Below are 20,562 nucleotides of genomic sequence, written 5' to 3' on the forward strand. Positions count from 1 at the left end.
GACTTGGCTGTTTCAGCAGGCAGGACTGGCCTAGGGGTATTTTAATTGGTTTTAACAAAATTTTAATAGAGCGGCCAATTCAAATATTTATTTTTAATTATTTTAGATTTGTATTTGGTATTTATGTGGGATTGTTTTAAACTGGCTGTAAGCCGCCCTGAGTCCTCCGGGAGAAGGGCGGGGTATAAATGAAATAAATCGATTGTCAGCCGCCCTGAGTCCGCAAGGAGAAGGGCGGGATATAAATTTGAATAATAAATAAATAAATAAATAAATAAATAAATAAATAAATAAATGTAATCAAATAATATCAATATCAATAAAAAGCAATGGGCAACTCTTTAAAATAACAGTTATCCAAGTTTATCCCTCGAATCGTAACACATAATGAAGAAGTTGATGGGTTTTATGGTCAGTTTCAATATGAAATTGAAAATCATGCCAGCAAGATATGGTTGGAGACTGGAATGCCACAACTGAAAATAGTAAGGAGGAAAATGTAGTTGAACTGTATGATCTAAGAAACAGAAATGAAGCAGGAGAATGGTTTATTAGTTTCCATCAATCCAATTCCTTTATTGCAAACACAGTCTTCAAAAATGATGCGTGTGTGTGTGTGTGTGTGTGTATATATGTACGTATATGTATACACAGAGAGAGAGGGAGAGATAGATAGATAGAGACATTACCAGATGGAGCACACAGAAATAAAATTGATTATTTTATTGGTATAAGGAAGTGCACGGGCTCAGTTACATGGCAAAAGCAAATATGTGGCTGGGAGCACAGTGGAAAAAATAGGTCTATTGTTAAATATAAAAAAGAGCAGACCAATAATAACAGGCACAATGACCAGCTTTAGAAATGACACTGAAGTAGTCGATATCTTCTGCCTGTTAGGATCAGTTATTGAACTAAAAGGATCCAGCAATCAAGAAATACTACCCCTTGGTAGGGTACAAATGAATATTCAGATGTGATATATCTATGGCCATAAAGATCAGAAACTATGCAGACAGTAGTTTTCCATGTGGTACTCTACGGAAGTGAAAATTGATTTTTGAAGAAGCAAGACAGTATTTTTGAATTCTTGAGAATGTCATGGACAACCAAGTTGATTTGCCAGTTAATTGATATAGATGGCACAGATGGAAATGATAAGTCAATAGCAGAAGAGGCAATTGTCCTATTGGCTGATGTAATAATAGAACATTTCCAATCCAAATACTTTTAACACACATGGAATATCTTGTGCCTCAAAGGCTAGAATAAGTTCTATAAGATGCAGGCTTACCTGGTACTTTCCAGGGCTCCTCTCCATTTTGGTCTGTCCTCCACACAACAGAGGCCAACAGCGTGCACGTAAAGAGGAAGGGATTCCTTTTCGGCACTGCAGCTTTACCTGAGTCATTATAAACCATATAAACTAAGTGCATAATGATCTTGTATAGAACCCACTCCTATAAAGAATCCCAATACCCCTTGTCTCTATAGCTAGCCAAGGTTTGGGCCACAGACAGCAAGAAGGATTCAGTTTTTTCTCCATTTTTATAAAACATCTACCTAAATCTATGGTAACTGCCAGGGAATTTTAAACAGTGATTAGCCATCATCAGCATATCAATAAACTCTATTTCTTCTTTATCTGTTTCAGTTGGGGCAACATTACAAAGACTAAATTGATGTGTGGAACCAATGATGGATTGGATGGGAGTTAAGAAGCTGAAGCTCAGGACTTACAAGATGGGAGTGTCACTGCCATGCATATCACCAATTTAGCCTTTTCTGGTTGGCTTCATACTACAGCATGGAGGAGTAACAACTGGATGGTCCTCTGGATGTTCCTGAACTGTTCCCTGCTGTAGCCAGAATGGCCAGTGATTAAACATAGTGGAATTGCAGTCAACAATATTTGGAAAACAATATATCTATTGGTGTAAAAAAAATTAGTGGCAGTCTGCTATTTGAATCTGCATTTTCAGTTTTCCTAGTAAATGTCCAAGATGTTGTGGCTTCTATTTTCTATTATCCATATACTTACCTACATCTCTCTCTCCCCCCCTCCCTCCCTCTCTCCCACTCCCTCCCTCTCTCTCACACACACACATGTCTGTCTGTCTGTCTATCATCTATCTATCAATGCTTGCCTTCTAAACAGTTTTATTGCCATAAATATTTTTTTTCCAAGTGCTTCCCAAGAGAATATACAAAATACTAAGCCATGTTGGTCACACAAAAAGTTCCAGAAATCATATTAGGGCAATATCTTTAGTAGGTTAATCTCGAAAGTATTTTGTAACCTTGGGTAGCCTTGATAAAGATTTGAATCCTTGTATGGATTTTAGGATCACAATATTAAACAGTATAAAGGCAGCCCATAAAATTAAGATAAAATTCAAAAGAATTAAAAGCAAATGCCAAGTTTCACAATCCAATTAATATATGAATGATTCAAAAGCCTCATAATGTTAAAAGGTCTTTTGTGCCAAAAAGGATTATTCATCTTTCATGTGAATTTGCTCATAGGCTAAGCTTGCCTTTGGAAATCTCTCTTGGAGTAATTCATGCTCACCTGAGATAAGGTTGATGCAGGAAGAAGACTTCTCAGTTTTAATATCTACTTGTTAGAATAGTCTTCCTAACTTTCTGTCCTTTTGGTTTCATGCAAAGATCTTTTCATTTTTTTCCTGGGCTTTTAACATCAGGTCTTTTAATTTAATATCAGTTTATAACTGCATTGTATTTCCAAATATCAGTTGAATTGGAAGCTGTAATATTAATATTTCAAGGAAACTGCAAACATTGGTTACAAAAACTTGGCACCTTGGAACGCTTTCCATTTATATTGTTCTATTTGGACTGTTTCTGTTTGGGGTTGGTATGTGCAAAAGAGAGATAAGGGAAAGCTTCTGATAAGTTTTAGATGTTATGCCATGTTACAGTATAATATATTTGGTCTCGACTTTGTTCTATGAAGTTAACCATTTGCTATTTATTCAATAAATCATGGTTAAACAAACTGTCATTTGATATAATATGTCAAATGCACATTACTTTTTGAACATCACTTGAGATTATAATAGGGTCTCTAAAGACTCTGAGGAAAAGATGTGCTGAAATCACCATTTAAAGAAAATGATAGATACCTTCTTACCTTCCTATAGCGCCGGGCCATGGTTTTCTCCCAGTGAGCTGTCATTTCCAGCCATTTGGTTTCACGGTGTCGGATGAGCTCAACGCGGTGATGATCTTGACTGCATATGGAGGAGAGAAAAAGCAAAACTTTTAGGGCATATCTCTAACTTTCGTGTACGGCCATAATGTTCCCCACTGTACTTTCCCACAGTGGAAAAAAAATCTTGCAAGACATTATTACCCTTCATGAGGGCTCCTATTAAATCCATTCCTATAGAGCCTGTTTTTGGGCGTTGAAGTCCACAAGTCATAAAGGGGCCATAGTTCCCCACCTCTGCTATAAAGGAGAGAGAGGCTGGCTGAAGAGAAAATATGGTTTGAAGTATTAGTCCAATACTTGCTCGAAGTGTAAGCTACAGAAGTGTCAATTTTGCCTGCTGATTGTCCTCTGAAAATGCATCCCTTTTCCCCTTGACAAAAATCTGGTTTGAAACTGGTTATTCCTCAGGTTTAAAAATGCATAAACCTGCATACAGAATAGTTCTATGATTATCACCACATAGACACACACACAAACACACCAGTTCAAAGCATAAATAGGTTAATGTGGAGACATAGCATTTGCAGATGCCTCAGTCTTCCTTTTGAGTAATTTCCATTCCTCCCCCAGTTTACTCCAGCAGATCAAATAGCCTAACTCAGGGGTAGGCAACCTTGGCTCTTTTATGACTCGTGGACTTCAGTTCCATGAGTCCAGGAGTCATAAAAGAGCCAAGGTTGCCTACACCTGGCCTAACTTAAGAGCAGAGAAACTGATAGGAGAACTGATTCATTAACTATCATGATTCTCCACTGCATGTTCTGTCCAGCCCCCCTTTCCTCTCTCTTTCTGAAGTGTGCTTTCCAGAATGAATTAGGTCAGTGCTGCCCAGAGAAATCCCTGTCAAAGATATGCAGGTCCTCCGGATATAATCAGTCAGTTTATTTAAACATTCTACAGACCATAACAGAGTACAATATCATTTTAAAATCCAATGCTGTACCTCTCTTTCCTATAGCCCTCAAACTCCGAGTCATATTAGCATGAACTTAAATTATTAAATTGGGTCAAATATTTTAGATTAATGGAACGATATGTGATAAAGGAGGTTGAAATTTACACTACGTTATGATCTTAAAGAAAATTCTTATAAAATGATATATCATTGGTACATGATGTCAGAAATTATCTAGAATGTATAAAGGGATTTCCAGTGGGTGTTGTAAAAGTGCACAACATGAAGGGATATTTTATCATGCTTAGTGGACATGCAAAAAAGCTAAAAAAAAAAGTTGGATTCAAATACATACAATGATACAGAGGATTTTAAAAAATTAATATTCAGTTGAAGTTTTTTTCTTAAACATGAGGAAAAAAAACATGTTTGAAAAAGCAATGCAATCTACATGGATATTTGAAATAGAAAACCAAGCAAACCTGATGGAAAATATTGTAGAAACAGAGGATATTGTAATAGAACAAACTAAGAAGGTGAAGAATTGGAGTGCACTAGGAAAAGATGAATTTCATTGATTTTGGCTCAAACCTATGTCCATTTTACATCCTCATCTTGAAAATCATTTCAATCAAATGTTGCGAGAAGGGTTAATAAAAGACTAGCTTACTACTGGCTTTTGATCACAAAAAAACAAAACAAAACAAATTCCCAACAGCAAAACTACAAACACAGATCTCAAATTCATTGTGCTCCGTAGAACAAAAATTCTAGAGGTACAAAATACTAACTTTTGATGGACAAAACAATGCTATGAAACCGAGAAAAAAAATTGAATAACGCAATATATGACTAAAAGTTACATTGAAACAAACATTTAGTTACATCTGAATAAATCTGAGTAATAGCGTTTGTATGCTAATAGTAAATATCTTGAAGATATTTAAGAAATCATATTCAGGTAGGACACAAATGTTGACTGTATTTAAATAAATTGTGTCAGGATCAGGTACTGTTAATATTGATTTCAGCTAAAAAGACATGTTAATTTCATAAAAAGAGAGGTCAGCTTCCTTTTTTTTCTACAGAGAAGGAGCAGTTGATTTAAAAAGAGAAGAAAAGTCCTTGCTGGAACCTCCTTCGGGCCAAAGGCAATGGTTGCTGGAGGGGGAGGATCTGGAGCCACCCTCTTTTTTGGTAGGAAGTTGCACACAGACTCTCTATGGAGCAGCAGAGAAAGCCGTGAGGCAATTAGAATGGAAAAGAGAGAAAGAGGCAGAGATTTATCCAGTAAGAACCATCCAATAGAGTGGGGGTGATCTTCAGGCTGCCTTTTAAAGAGCCAAGTTCAAGCATCTTTAATATGAAGCACATATGCATACAAAATGTTCTGCAACCGGAAAGGGTGAGGAAGCTGTTCTCTGAGTCAGAGGGCTGTACTTCTTTTCTGCTATGACCTCACTTCTGAGACGAGTTCCTATGATGCACAAAGCCCCAAGCAATTTGCTTCTCTGTAGCTTAGCCTAGATTATTGAAATGAAATTATCCGGAGTTCTTTGGAAAAACGGTACAGTAGATCATAAATACAGTATGGGAATTCTGTCTATTTAGGCTTCCCTATTACAAATGTAATAAAAGTATACCTGTCTTTGGCTTCTCTTGCCTTCATAGGATTGATTTAGATTTCAGTGTTGATCAAGCCATCGTATTTGTTTTAGTGCTGACAGATGTTGGAATACTAGAACATCTGCATACTAAAGGTCAGGGAAGAACTGAGTCACTAGAGGATCCACTGCTTGGGTCTTGGGTAGACTGAACAGTGCAAATATTTTGCTCAGAAACAGTATCACATTAAAAAACAACCTGTCTTTCCCTCCAGAAATGAAATGTAGCACGACTCCCTTCCTCAACATCTTGGGTGTTCAGACAACAGGAAAGAACCCAGTTGATGGTTGCATTTTAAATGACGTTTGAGCTTGCTAACAGAATTGAAGCAAGTGTGAGGGATATCTGGGGTGGGGTCAACAGTATCAAAATGGTGAGCAGAACTGCATGATTAAATCCCCACCCCTTTTTACATGCATGTGATAGATGTAATGCATATTAAAATATTAAAAATACATACAGCAACCAAACAAGATAGATACAGACTCCAATGGATAATTAAGACTGCAGAAAGAACTAGAAGGCAACTAGCCTGCTTTCTATAGAAGAGGGCTAAGAAAATATCTACACACCCCTCACATCCTGGACATAAACTGTTTCAATGCCTCCCCTTGGGATGCTGCCATAGGACACTACATGCCAAAACAGCTAGACACAGAGATCAATCTGCTGAACCTCTAATTCTCATAGTCCTATCTAATGTCTATGTATATTTACTCATGTAGTATGACTGTGGTATTATTATCCTTCTTATTATCTTCTTTACTACCACCTCTTATTGGTATTATTATTACTATGATTATTATTCTGTTGCTTTGCATGTACACTGTGAGACAAATTCCTTGTGTGTCTATTCACACTTCGCCAAATAAAGTATTCTATTATATTCTGTTCTGTTCTGTTCTGTTCCATTCCGTTCTGTTCCATTCCATTCCATTCCATTAAAAGGGGGTAGGGCTTTGGTCATTTTAATCCTATTTATCTCCCTTCCCATTTACGTCTATGAAGGTATTACAAGAAATTAATCGTGCCTGTAACGAGTTTTTTTGCCTTGGTATGTTTTGCACCAACTTGAAGCAGGAATCTTTTTATAATTGGAAATCATGCCTCTTTTCTCTCACACTCGCATCCCTTAATCTTTTTCAGCCTGTAAGACTAGGGGAAACAGTGGTGACATATCCCATCTCTGGAGGGCAGGAGGCTTCAAAAATAGTGGTGTTTTTTTTAAGGACAGTAAAACAGGAGCATCAGGAATTTAAAAATCTCAATTTACTGCTTATTTTCATCATGATTTACAGCTTATCTTCACCTCAAGGACAGAAAACCCTGCTCTCATAATCTCAATGAGACGATCTTGGGAAAATTCCAGTGGCTACCAAAAAGGATGTGTGTGTGAGAGAGAGATGTTTAAGTGGCTCTTCTCACATTAAAGACAATCTTGCTCTATATGTCACTGATAAGAGTGCCCACATTAATTCCTGCTTGCTGTGGGTTATGGCTTGTATACTCCCATCTTCCTTATCTCAAACCATGGGCACATACACACATATTTTCTTCTTCAGGAGCTCTGAAAACAATAGATTTGCAGTTAGGAGAGAGAAGCTTAGAGTTCTCTATAAGGCTGTCTGCATTTCATCAGACGCTGGTTTCACAATTCTTTGCAGGAAATCTTGAAAGTTGAAATGGAACTTCTAGTGTGGCTAAAAAGAATGGAAATGTATTAAGTTCAGCCTTCCAAAGTCGTGTAGACCAAAGAGTCAAGAAAGTACACTCAATAGCCACCATAACCACAACCTATATTTTCAGGATGCACAAGTTGTCATAGATACGGTGAGAGGATGTGGCTGAGCTACATTGCTAAAACAGGAAATGTTAGTTAATAGGTAGGCAAAGGCATTTTCCACTCAGGCCCTCTTCTACATTACAAATAATCTTGATATGAACATCATTGTTAAGAGTGCTTTTTATAACTCCTGCTTGCTGGCCTCTCATGAGTCTACTGGCTGGCTGGCCACACAGACACTTATGTTGGAGTAGAGAGGCTTGTCTTCCTCACAAAGGATATTAGCACTATACTGATTGTATAGCAATGATGACAAATCTTTTGGGATTGGTGTACCAAAAATTGATACAAAATTGTCACCTTTGACACGTGTGGCATAGATTCCTCATTATTGGTGTATAGATTGTTATCTTGACACATAATAGCATTTAAACAGACTATAATTCCAATCAGCATGGATGACAATTATAATTTTATTTTGATTCAGCAAACCAAATAGGAATGTAGTGGATCATTTATATATACAATGACCATTATCCAGATAGAGTACTCCAGCTGCCTTATATTACAAGGATATAATAATACAATATTTGTAGAAGTGCAAGAGGTATACAGGATTCTCACAGGATTCTTTCTATTCACTTGGCCTATTCTAATCTGTAATCAACAACGAAAGGATGCAAAAAAAAAAGACATTTACTAACCCTACATATTTGATCTACTCCAATTATTACAAGCTACAATTATAGACCAATTATACAACAATGGTACTCTTTGGTGATTTAAAATTATCAGTCAACAGGAAAGGAAAAATATGAATCCTTTAAGTATATTTTAAAGGGATTTTTTTATCACACTAATGAGTAATCATATACATTTAATGTTTTTGAGAATGTAGGAGCAACAGTACGACTACCTAACATGGGCAATGGGTCACCCATTTTTATGATTCCTGGGGAGAATTTGACCCTTTCCTAAATGATAGCAAGCCAATTTTAGAGTTTTACTGCAATTCTATTTCAAGATGACAGGAAACCTTGCCACCAGTTTTTAGGCAATTGTGATAAAAAAAATTCCAAGTTCTACAGGAAGGGCAATTGGGTGCATCCAGCTCTTGAATCTCAGTGTATTCATCCTTGATATGCTGCCACTGAGGCATTCCATGGCTGAACCAAAGCATTACAAAATTTAGCTCAAGCTGCTATGAAAAGGACAACTAGGCCTGGTTCAGAAGTTTACAGTGGGTTGTCCCAGAGGTGCTTTTCAAAAGGCAACTTGACTTTCTTGGTCTTTTTTCCTTGAAAATGTTTCACTTCTCATCTTGGGATTGTCCCAAGAAGATTCCACAGCCAACTGCACTTTGATTCAGGTGACCCTGAGGCTACAGATAAACCCCCAAGTCACCTCAATGACTCTCAGAGAGCTAACAACTGACCTTCAGAGTGCTAACAACCAGATGACTGCTAAGGAATATAAATCCTTCCATTCTCCATCATTCAGCCAGAATCGAACAAGCTTCTTGGATGAAAAGCTTTTCCTAATTGAAGACCTGAATTTAAATCTAAAATATCTGGCTTCTTCTTGAGAAAAGTTACCCTAAGCTATAGACCTTTTCATTTTATATTTATTACTATCTCCTTTAATACTAGCTAAGTTAAATTAAAAAAAAATAGCAAAATAATTTTCACCTCTAATTTTAAGCAATTATTTTATTGGAGGCAGACTCCTAAGGTACCATTACCAGAAAATTACAAAGAGAATCTGATGCCATAATAGGATTTTGTGAAAGAAATCTAGAGATAGTCATTCAGAAGAACGAGCAGGGGGCACTAATTCAACACAGCTTGCTTACTCCAAAAGAGAAGTTGGGGGAAAAAGCCCCCTTCCTTGGAAGGCATTAATCTAAAATTACCTTACAACAGGGTAGAATAAGGTTGTGTACTTATTTATATATCTCCCTTCTGCCTTTGATATTTGCCACATCTGAAGTAAATAATACATCTTGAGAAATTACCTTAAACCAAGACATATGTATTGCCTTTCACTTTTTCATCCCCATCTACTAAGTACCTTTCCTTACAAAGTTCTTCGGAAATGACTCCTTATATCTAATGATTAGAAATAATATTTTTGTTAGTATCTATAGATGCAGCCAGTCAGGTGAGAACAAAACAATCTGATACCTATGAAAATTATTTCTGCAAAGTGAAGCACCCAGAAGTAGGAAGAACACAGAAACGAGTAGCAGAGAATATGAAATTTTTCTACTAGCTTGAAAACAGATTTCATCCACTTGTCTACAGCAAAGCTCAATGCCATTTTTCCTTTGAGTGTTATTCCTCTGTCCAGCAAAGGTCCATCCCCTCATTCCTCACCCTTCCAGTGACCTGTGGAGCAGAAGTTGCCTCTTACCCATTCTGGAGGCTACTGCCCCCAATAAAGCCAAAGCGATCCGTCTTGCGATAGGGAGCCATGCCATTCAGCTCAGAGTCGGAGCCCAGAGAGCTGGCATCATCACGCAAGGAGAAATCAAAGGCATCTGATAGTTCCGCCATAGCTTGGCTTACATTATCAGCCGACAGAGAAAGGCCTGACATCCTTCCCTACCATTCAGATCCTTTGAATCAACTGAAACCATCGATTCTGTGATTTATCTCATGTTGACTGCAGGCCCTTGGCTCAGGAACTTCTGAAGAGAAAATTGCCTCTATGAACGTACCCTTACTGTTATGATAAGAGTTCCTCACAGGTTCTGCAAGCTATTTCCTCCCCAAACCATTTCCTGATGTAATACATAGCTCTATGAAATGGGCAAGGCAAAGGGGGTGGGGAACTAAATGTTCACAGTAACTATTGCAACAATTCTACGTGGGACAAATATCATGTCAATTAAAAGACAGAATCCACAAACACTGGCTGGCAGTCAAACACCACAATCCCAAATCCTTAATCTCTACCCACACCCACACCAAACAACACCAGTTCGATTGGAGCAACACAAAAATCATCGGCCATGCTACCAGCCGCCACTTCATTGAAGCCTGGCACTCTACAAGCAATTCCATCAACAGACACATTGACTTACAACTAGCCTATGAACCCCTCAGAATCCAAATCAACCACACAGCCAACCAGAGACAGCACCGATCCTCAATCAACCCACGCAAGCCCCCCCACCAGCAGTTCTTCTCCCAATGACCGTGACCTGATGTAACCTCCCCATCACAAGCCTCTCACTGATGACTCACTGATGACCCATCACAAGACCCTTATTTGACACACCCACACCTGAAGAACACTGACACTGATATCCCCTAAACTCCATTGAAAATGTTACCTAGCCTGGTAATGAAAGGTTCGGAAACCAAGCCACAAGCTTGGAGAATGAACCTTCACCCTCATCTATCAAATTTATAAATGGATGATGCTAATTTTTAGCCTCGATAAATTTGTGTCATGCTTTGAACTAGACTGACTCTCCAAATGTGCAAGCACAGTACCAGCAAGGTACCCTGGAAGATGCTGGAATAGCTGTAAACTTTCTATGCTCTATTCTTTCCATTACAGATGCTGGTTGCTCAACAAGATCTAGACCATAAATGACTACCCTTTGCTATTGTTGGATAGTTATCTCAAGAAAACATGTTGTACTTCCTTGAAGACACAGGTGATTACTGTGGGAATCATGATTGTTCTTTGTTACTCACGAGATTTGGGGTGAATGCATGTTTCAGATTATGTAATAAGTCAACAAATCTAGTTTTGTTTTAAATGTATGTAGCAGTCATTGGGACCGGAGGTTTAAGTCTTCTGAGCTTTTGGACTCATACTGGAGCCTATCCTCAGGGAACTTCTCTCTAGTGGAGTATGTGCTTTGAGAGAAGTTCCCTGAGGATGGACTCCAGTATGAGTCCAAAAGCTCAGAAGACTAAACCTCTGGTCCCAGTGACTGACGCAGATTGGATCCTGCAACATTATCCTGGGACATGTATATTCGCCTTCGTTTGTAAATACATATATTCTAAATAGTAGTAGATATTAACACACATTCAGCTATGTGTAATGATGGGTTCCTAAACCCAGCATGTGCAAAGGGTGAAAAAGTCATGGGTCATTAGTGTATATATTTAAATGCAGATTTTACAAATTCCTAAACAACTGAAAGGTTGCTATAGAGGAATTTTATCATATATAAAATTAAATTCCTTAGTGACTGTATACAAAGTAGTGTATTGGCAGCTGTAATTGGCTCAACTGTACCTCTGCAGTTTGTTTGACTCATCTCAAGGTGTGGTACTGAAAGGTTTCATCTGTCTTTTGAATTGGAAAGAACAAACATGAATGTAGAAAAATTTAGCACTAGTGATGTAAAACTTGTGTTTTTACAACATACGGATACCACACAGAATCATGTTTTAGTGAATTAACCTAATTGACTGTCTTTTATAAGATGAACCATAAGCTAACCACTGGGACTGGACCTTCACACTAGTCATAAACTATTTGCTCACATAGCCTTGCCTTAGGTCTAGTGCACAAACTGAGGGGGATGTTGATGGACCTCTCCAGCAGAGAGGGAAGGGACAGCAAAGAGGCAAGGCGTAGGGAAGTCAAAGGATCTGTGCTTGCTTGAGGCAGGGGAGAAAGTCAGGCAGGAGAGAAGACGAAGTGCAGCAACAGTTTGGCTTGGGGAAGGCAAGGCAGGTCAAGCCTGCAATGGTGGGAGCATGTGACCTGCTGCATGAAGGTTTACTTAAAGAAATTGTGACCAAAGGCAAGGTATTCCACAGGGTTGATATTCCTGATCCAAGAAAGGAAGAAGAAAACTGCTTGTTGAGCAGGGCTCTGGTCTCTCTGGCAGCCAAGGCAGAAATGGCCATGGGGATACAAGACCAGTGGCTGGGCTGAGGGGGGGGGCAGTTCCTGCAACAAGGCAATTGCACCTGCTGGTTGCCAACTTGGGACTATTCCTTTGGAAGGGCTTGCTCTGTTTGGGAAGATGAAATACCACTTTTCTGGCAGATGAAGCTTCTGCTACCAGGCTAGTGGGCAAGAAGGCCGTGGGGATTCAGCTTCCATAGGATTTTGCACTGGATATCTTAAGACAGGGGTTCTCAACCTTGGCAACTTTAAGACTTGTGGACTTCAACTCCCAGAATTCCTCAGCCAGCTTCGCTGGCTGAGGAATTCTGGGAGTTGAAGTCCACAAGTCTTAAAGTTGCCAAGGTTGAGAACCCCTGTCTTAAGACAACTAGCCATTTTTCTACTCTGTTTTCTCTCTCTTTCAGATGCATGTAATAGGTATCAGTTCACCGGCTTCTCAGGGAAATGAAGTCGCCAAAAGTACTCCGTATTTTCAAAGCGTTATAGGTCCGCATATTTGTCCGCCAGCTGATTCTTCTGACTCTACTGGGACCAGTGTGAAGCAAACACCACACTTCCCAGAAGCCTCTCGCCGCCACCATCTCCTCCTCCTCCTCTTCCCTGGGATCCGCCAAAGCTCGCGCAATCGCAAGAGAAGCCTCGTTTTGATCCCTCCAGCCTGTAGGTGGTGGTGGCGGCGGCGGCGGACGACGGGGCCTATAGGTTCACGGCTTCCTTTTTTTTTTTTTGCGGGTTGCTTTCGGAGGAGGAGGAGACTCCTTGGCAAGAAATAGGAAAAGAAAGCCGGCCTTTCCCTTCCTCTTGCTTGCCAAGACCATCGAGGGGGCCGGGAGGGGGGCGCGCCGCGGGGAAGGAAGGAAGCAACCAGGCGATCTCAGTTTCTTAGGACGCCATGTCGGACGGCGAGAAGCTCAATTTAGATTCCATCATCGGGCGCCTGCTGGAAGGTAAGCGGCTGGGGCTGGGCCGGCTTTGTGTGGCTGAAAGCGATTGGAGTGCCCGGGTGGCACAGAGTCCAGGGGAAGGGCGAGCGGCGGACCTTGCCCGCTTTCCCATCTCCCGCTTCCCCTCCCGGCGCTGGAATGTACCCACGCCGCCCCCGCTCCAGCGCCTCTTCTCCCGGCGGCAGGGCGCTCTCGACCGGCGCAGGGGAGTTGCCAAGATTTCCAGCAGCGGTTTTACTTCCCTGAGCTGCGCCGGAGGAGCAAGGAACCGGATCGAGCTGTATTGCGCGAGCTTGGCGCCTCGGCATTTTCTCCCACGCGTAAGAGGGATGAAATGGCTCAGAAAGCGCACGCTTCCTTTCCCTGGCGTGCTCGCCGATCGAGGTGTCTCTATTTACGCGGGCGAGGCGGCATTTATCATCCCCTTCAAGCCTAGTTTATACGATCGGGAAACCGAGGTCGGTTCAGGACTAAAAATCTCCTGGAGGAGGTGCCCTCGCCTCGTCTGCGTCGATTTTTTTTCCCACCGCGGCTCGCGTTTTGTAGCCTCTCAAGCGCCACTTTTGCCCAAGCCTCTCTCCTGATCTCCTCGCTAAAAGAAAAGAGCCGGATGCCGGCGTCCGGAAGAGACGTTCTGCAGGATGGAGGGAAAGCTTAGCGGAGGGTCGGGGCGGATGGGAGCCCTGCGCCTCGAGAAGGGTGTGCCGGTGCCCGAGGGATTCTGCCAGCCTTGGCTGAATGTTCTTGCAAATACCGTCCTAGGCATAACAGCGATCGAGCCGCACAAGTGTCGGGGACTCATCCTCTCCGAATGAAGGCGATGAGCCCCTGACTCAGGCGGGGAGCGGAGTTTCCTAACGCTAACGGTGGAAACGAAAGAGATGGATGCCGAATCGCCAGGCGATTCCTGCAGTTGTTTGCTTTGGCTTCTCTTGGGTGCAAAGGGAGGGCGGGGTGAGGCGCAGGTGCTGGCCTACCCCTGGGGAAAGACATTTTGGCGCTCGGTGAGGAGGGGAGAGGCTTAGGCTTGCAGAGGCCCTGACTGAACACGGCTGTTCTGGCCTTGAGAGCAGGACCAGAAGTTGAAGCTCTTTTCGGGAGGCCATCTTCAAAAGCTGACCCATCCAGGCATGAAAAGGTAGTTACCTAATTCTCCACGCCCAACAAGAAAGGGGGATACACCAATGTTGACTGAGAAGACCCTTTGCTGTTTCAAAAATAATTACAGATCATTACAGCCCCAACCTAAGTGTTCACTTTGGTGTCTCTCTCTCATATAATTCCGGAGATATGGAGTCTACTTTTCTGCTAACCAACCAACACAGTGGGATTTGGCTTTCCCAGATTATGCAATTGTGTCCTAGTTCTGATAAGCTTGGGATTTAATCTTGCTGAATTTAAATGGTGAGGTGGGTTAAATCTATTCCTGTTGCAGGGGTGGGTGGGTGGAGTTTGAGAGAGATTGGCAGCGGAATAAGCCAGGGTTTTAATATTAAGTTTGGATTGTATAGATGTAGGTTGATGCAATGGTTTGATTTTGCTTTTGATTCAGAGCTGTTTATTTGCAAGGCAGCAGTGCAAAGAAGAAACCCTTGATTATAAACTTTGGCTCTGCTATAACTAGAAATTTGAAACACCATCACTTTGCAATTAGATAAGATAACCTTTATTGTCACTTTTATACTGTGGGCACAAAGGCACACATCAAATTATTATTGTGTTAAGGAGTGTCAGTTTATTCTAAATGATAAGAGGACTGCTTGTGGGGACAGTGCTGTCATCCCATACTGTTAGGTTTTTACTAGCACTGTTAACTGGTCCACTAGCGTCAGAGCCTGCTTTTCATTAAAAACATAGTCCCAAAGCACAATAAATGTTATACTAAAGCAAATAATGCAGAGTTATGAAGCTCCTTTAAGATTTTGCTTACTGCGTGACAGTTCCCCAGTGGGTGTCTCTTGAGCCAATAATGATTTGGTAACTTGTGAGAAGCTAATGCATGTCCTTCAGGTACAGACCTGGCTAATGGATTTTGCCTTCCTCAGCTGGAGAAGGAAATAATGCTTTTCATGTGGGAACAAGGTAGGATTTGGTTATTACACCAGAACTTTGTAGAAACAAAAGAAGAGCAACATGCCAGGAATATCTCCGGAAAGGTAACCGGCATGAAGGTGTTTGCTTGGGAATAGGAGTATCAATTTTTTGTTGTTGTTGTTGTTCCCCCAGTGCAAGGATCACGTCCAGGCAAGAATGTTCAGCTCACAGAAAATGAGATTCGGGGCCTATGCCTGAAGTCACGAGAGATCTTCCTGAGCCAGCCCATTTTGTTGGAACTAGAAGCCCCACTCAAAATTTGTGGTAAGCTGTTGCAGTTTTTTTCCTTCTCTTTCGCTAGAGCTCTCTCAAAATGGTTGCCTCCGTAGGCATGGTCAGTCATAAAAACACATATTGAGCAGAAGGTTCTGTACTGGCACTTTCAAAATGAACTGAAGCTTGCCTTTTTCTTTTTATCTGGTCAGATTGATCTTTTAGACAAAGCATTGAGCAGCATCTCACAGTTATTTTAATTTTCCAAGCATGCCTATGTAAACCAAGATACTAGAGGGCAATGCCTTGGGTTGCATTGTATCACCTTCCTATTTAATCAATTTTAAAATAGGGCAAAAAAAATCTGGCAGACATTAAAGATGATGTCTACAGGCACATTGATGCCTATGAATGCCAGGCTGTCTGGTTCTGGGATAATCATTTCCCAACCTTGCCATTCTCACTTAGGAAGAAGACAGCATATGTATAAGTGCAATGTATAAATTGTTGATTTTGTCTGCATTTCTCTTTTTTTGTTTTCTACCATCTCCCAGGTGATATCCATGGGCAATACTATGATTTGCTCCGGCTTTTTGAATATGGGGGTTTCCCCCCAGAGAGTAATTACCTCTTTTTGGGTGACTATGTGGACCGGGGGAAGCAATCATTGGAGACAATCTGTCTGCTGTTGGCCTACAAAATTAAATACCCTGAGAACTTCTTCCTTTTGCGTGGAAATCATGAGTGTGCAAGCATTAACCGTATCTATGGCTTCTATGATGAATGTGAGTGCATCAAACCAATAGACTTACAGAGTGGGAAAGGAAGCCATGTCGTAGTCAAGTATACGTAGATAACGGGGGTAGAGGTTTGGGAAATGGTATGTGGCATAGTGTGTCCATGCCACGAGTCCTTCTTTCTCTCCAACCCCAAGGAGATCCCCAACAAATCTTGCAGGAATGTGGCTATTCAAAACTATTCAGCTTTTTTTTCCCAGCTAATTTTTGCCCCTTTCCTGCTTTCCATAGGTAAACGGCGGTATAACATAAAATTATGGAAGACCTTCACTGATTGCTTCAACTGCCTACCTATTGCTGCCATCGTCGATGAGAAAATCTTCTGCTGTCATGGAGGTGGGGTATCTATAATGTTGGGGTGAGGAAGCTGGTTGCACTACTGATGCCAGCAGTGCTGTAGGCAAGAGATTGAAGTAATGCAGAATTTCTCCAGATGGTTCACAATCTGTGTCAACAGGAAAAGAAATCAAGTAATAGGCAGTGTCAATAGCACAGTGGGGAATTTGGTGTCCTTTGCGTATTGCGTAGGCGTGTTTCCTTTGGGAGGTGGAATGAAGTCTGGGAAAAAGTGAAAGACCACATTTACTTCCTATAAAGGGTTTCTTCCTTGATGCAGCATTTTAGATGACAAATTTATTCAGGCCAATTTTGATCCCACTGAGGGATAAGAATTGGCTTAAAGGATTGAGTATGGAAAGCTTTGTCAGATGTATTTTTTCAGTTAATGCCCCAAACAGACGTGTGTTGTAAAATAGTGATTCCTGGTACAGCCGGTTACACATTACCTCTAGTGAGAGCCGAATGTTGAAATAATCTGCTTTATAAATGCAAATTCTGTGTTCCAGGACTGTCTCCTGACCTCCAATCTATGGAACAGATTCGGCGGATCATGAGGCCCACAGATGTGCCTGACCAGGGTCTGCTTTGTGACTTGCTCTGGTCGGATCCTGATAAGGATGTGCAAGGCTGGGGTGAAAATGACCGTGGGGTCTCCTTTACATTTGGTTCAGAAGTAGTCGCCAAATTTCTTCACAAACATGATCTTGATCTGATCTGCAGAGCGCATCAGGTCAGAGCATAAAGCAAGTAGGGAAGAGAACACCTGGCTGGATTGGGAGGAAGGGGTCTCCGTGAACTGGCAAGTTGCATAGTTTTAAATACAGAAGGTAGAGGGGGTGGGTGGGAAACAGCTGCAAAAGCTGAGAATGAAATAAGGAAGGGTTGAAGCATGTTGTTGGCAAGGGGACATTAGATTGGGTTGAGCATGTGCATATATTTGATGGTTTCTCCCACCCCGGTTAGGTGGTAGAAGATGGATATGAGTTTTTTGCCAAACGGCAGCTGGTGACACTCTTTTCTGCTCCAAATTACTGTGGCGAGTTTGACAATGCAGGTGCAATGATGAGTGTTGATGAGACCCTCATGTGCTCCTTCCAGGTAAGGACTTTTGAAGATGCTACTTTTACAGCTGTTAATCTTTTTATGCACAGAGCAAGCAATAAAAGCTAAAGTCACAAGAGTGTGCTATTTTGTGAGGAAGCAACAACTGGAGGATTCTTGAATACAATGTTTAAGCATCAGTTGTATTTAAAAGGGATTTTTGTATCCATTAAATTCCTCCTACGCTACCAAGACTGCGTATCTCCGGTTTGTAGTAAACTGGGATACTTGGGAAAACAACTTTCTCAGTTGCATTCTGGCCACTGCATGGGTGGAAATTCAAAAGCTACAGAAATAGGAGTGATTGTGGAATGGGTTTGTTGTTGGGTTTGTTTGTTTTGGAACTGACCAAAGGCAAAGTCATGAGCAGGTTTTAGAATTGTAGCAAAAATACTTTTGTCAGGTTGAATATGCATGTGCACATATATTGTTAGTGATCTTAGGTAATAGGGAAATGTGATAAAGGGCCTCAGAAGTTATTTGCCAAAAGCAATTCCCATATTTAAAAGGAATTGGGACATTATTCCTTTTTTTGTTTTGCATTTACTTTGGTCTCCTTTTTTATATGGTACATGAAGCAGATTAGATATTTATGAGTATATAAAGTTAGTCCCATAGTTTTCAAAATGAAAATAATTTAATGTAGTGGGAGGTTTTTTTGTCCTATACTATCAATTTATATAATTTAAGAAACAGAACATGCAGGCCTCGTGGGAATTTGTAGCTTAAAGACCACAAAAAGAGAGAAGTGGTGAGAAGGAATTTGATCTGCAATTCCATGTCCTTAAGCTTGCATTATTCTAAAACACTAAGAGAATTTATGGCTGTTTTATTTTTGCCACTTACAAGGTACAATGTCTGGAATTGCATTTTCATCATAAGAATTTTAATACATGCTCAAATTTCAGGAGGTTTGGTGCTTAGTTTTGTCACCCTGAAACATTTGCAATTATTAGATGAAATCAGTAGGAATTTTTCCACCAGGGATCAAGGACAGAAAAAAAGCCTTTTAATTCCTACCTCCCCAACCTCTTAACTTTTTTCTTCCTTTCTGCAGATCTTGAAACCGGCAGATAAGAACAAGGGCAAATATGGTCAGTTCAGTGGCTTGAATCCTGGTGGACGCCCAGTCACCCCACCACGCAACTCAGCCAAGGCCAAGAAGTAATGTGTCCTGCCTGCCCTCCGTCTTCAGATGAGGGGCCTGGGCTGTGTTGCATAGCGGTTACACTGTACAGCGGCTGCCTACCTAGGATGCTAGGATCCGGCCATTTTTTAAAGAATAAAATGTCTGAATGAGATTGAATACCAAAAAAAAATTTAAAAAAATCTCATTCTCTAGGAAGGGAATGTCATTATTTTTGGGGGTATTTTTGATTGACTTTTTTGCCAACTGTGTCCTGATGTGTGCACTCCTTTCCCCCCTGGGGGTACCACATCTTTTTTTGAATAAACATGTAATATTCTTAATGTAGTTGCTTCTCTTTATAGTTTTGGGAAAATAAAATGGGTTGGGAGAAAAAGGCTTCTTGTTTTGAGACAAAAATACTTTTCCCCCCCCTTTCTCCTTTAAAGCTGGGGAGGCACAGAGTTTTCAGGAGGATTAGTGCTTGTCCTGTACAATAAAGTGTATATTCTACATGGATTAAATTTGGGAAAACGTACAGATGACTGAACAAGTTGTACCAATGAAGTCAGCATCTGGTTGTAGCAACGGCTCTGGAGGGCTTCCTCTTAGATGGGCAGAAAATTCAATCAAATTCAAGTTATCTAACCGTTGATTTGATGAGGCCTCCTCTGGGGAAATGCCTGATAAACTCTGGACTGTGTTCCCTGTCATGGCCTCTCTATGGAGACAATCCTTTGATTAGAACTGTTGCTTCAATCATTTCTCTGCCTAAAAGAAAATCCTAAGGGGTTTTTTTTTCCCCCTGCAGCACACCTGCTCTTTAGAAGCATTGTACAAGGCCTTTAATTAAGAGTGGTTTTAGTTTTTAATTTCAAAGCTGAACTGAGGAGCTAGAGGAAGCACCAGGAAGAAACAAGGTCCAGTCCTTTGCCACCTTCCATATTTACTGAATAATGGCAGCTTTCGAAGCCGCCTAGTTTTTTTCTCTTCCTTAATTCACTTTCCATTCCCAGATACCTTCCAACTAATGAGAACTTTTGGCAGTAAAACTTGTTAATTACAGAGAATGAGAGGAAAGCTGGCTCCAAACAGTGGAAGGCTCTAAAAGGAAACTTACAAGGTTGGTCTATATCGGGGCTTTTGAACCAGTGGTACCACCTGTGGTACATTGGCACCTGGCAGGTGGTACGCGACCATCCTAGAAAAGTGGTAGTGGGGGAGGGGAATGAGCTGAACTGGTAGCAGCACCGCACAAGCCTGAGTGAGAGATGGCTGGAGCTGCAGGGCTGTCAGGGCTCAGCAGAAGCGCCAGGATCAGTGCTGCTTTCCAGATGATCGGCACTTCTTCGGGGCTGTCAGGGCTCAGTGGAAGCGCCAGGATCAGCGCCAGGATCCAGTTGGAGCTCGGCGCTGATCCTGGTGCTTCTGAGCCCAGAAGAAGCGCCGATCAGCTGGAATGTTGCAGCATCTCCAGGGTCTTGTG

The 20,562-nt window shown here is 41.2% G+C and overlaps 2 protein-coding genes across 2 annotated transcripts; one reads left to right on the top strand and one right to left on the bottom strand.

The window, feature by feature from the left end:
* Positions 1-436: 436 nt before the first annotated feature.
* LOC114923931 (carabin-like) lies at positions 437-10,175 on the bottom strand. Its single transcript, XM_029287283.1, has 4 exons — positions 9,991-10,175; positions 3,155-3,254; positions 1,295-1,402; positions 437-517 (listed from the first exon to the last, which is right to left on the bottom strand). Exons 1-4 carry the CDS (start codon positions 10,173-10,175, stop codon positions 437-439), a joined length of 474 nt encoding a protein of 157 aa, XP_029143116.1.
* Positions 10,176-13,272: 3,097 nt separating this feature from the next.
* Positions 13,273-19,416, top strand: PPP1CA (protein phosphatase 1 catalytic subunit alpha). The gene is made up of 7 exons (XM_015831858.2): positions 13,273-13,409; positions 15,633-15,764; positions 16,268-16,498; positions 16,742-16,846; positions 17,356-17,579; positions 17,813-17,947; positions 19,008-19,416. Exons 1-7 carry the CDS (start codon positions 13,355-13,357, stop codon positions 19,116-19,118), a joined length of 993 nt encoding a protein of 330 aa, XP_015687344.1. The 5' UTR covers positions 13,273-13,354; the 3' UTR covers positions 19,119-19,416.
* Positions 19,417-20,562: the final 1,146 nt, after the last annotated feature.

The sequence above is a fragment of the Protobothrops mucrosquamatus genome, unplaced genomic scaffold (genome assembly GCF_001527695.2).
Source record: "Protobothrops mucrosquamatus isolate PMUCROS unplaced genomic scaffold, P.Mucros_1.0 scaffold_282, whole genome shotgun sequence".
Lineage (NCBI taxonomy): Eukaryota > Metazoa > Chordata > Lepidosauria > Squamata > Viperidae > Protobothrops > Protobothrops mucrosquamatus.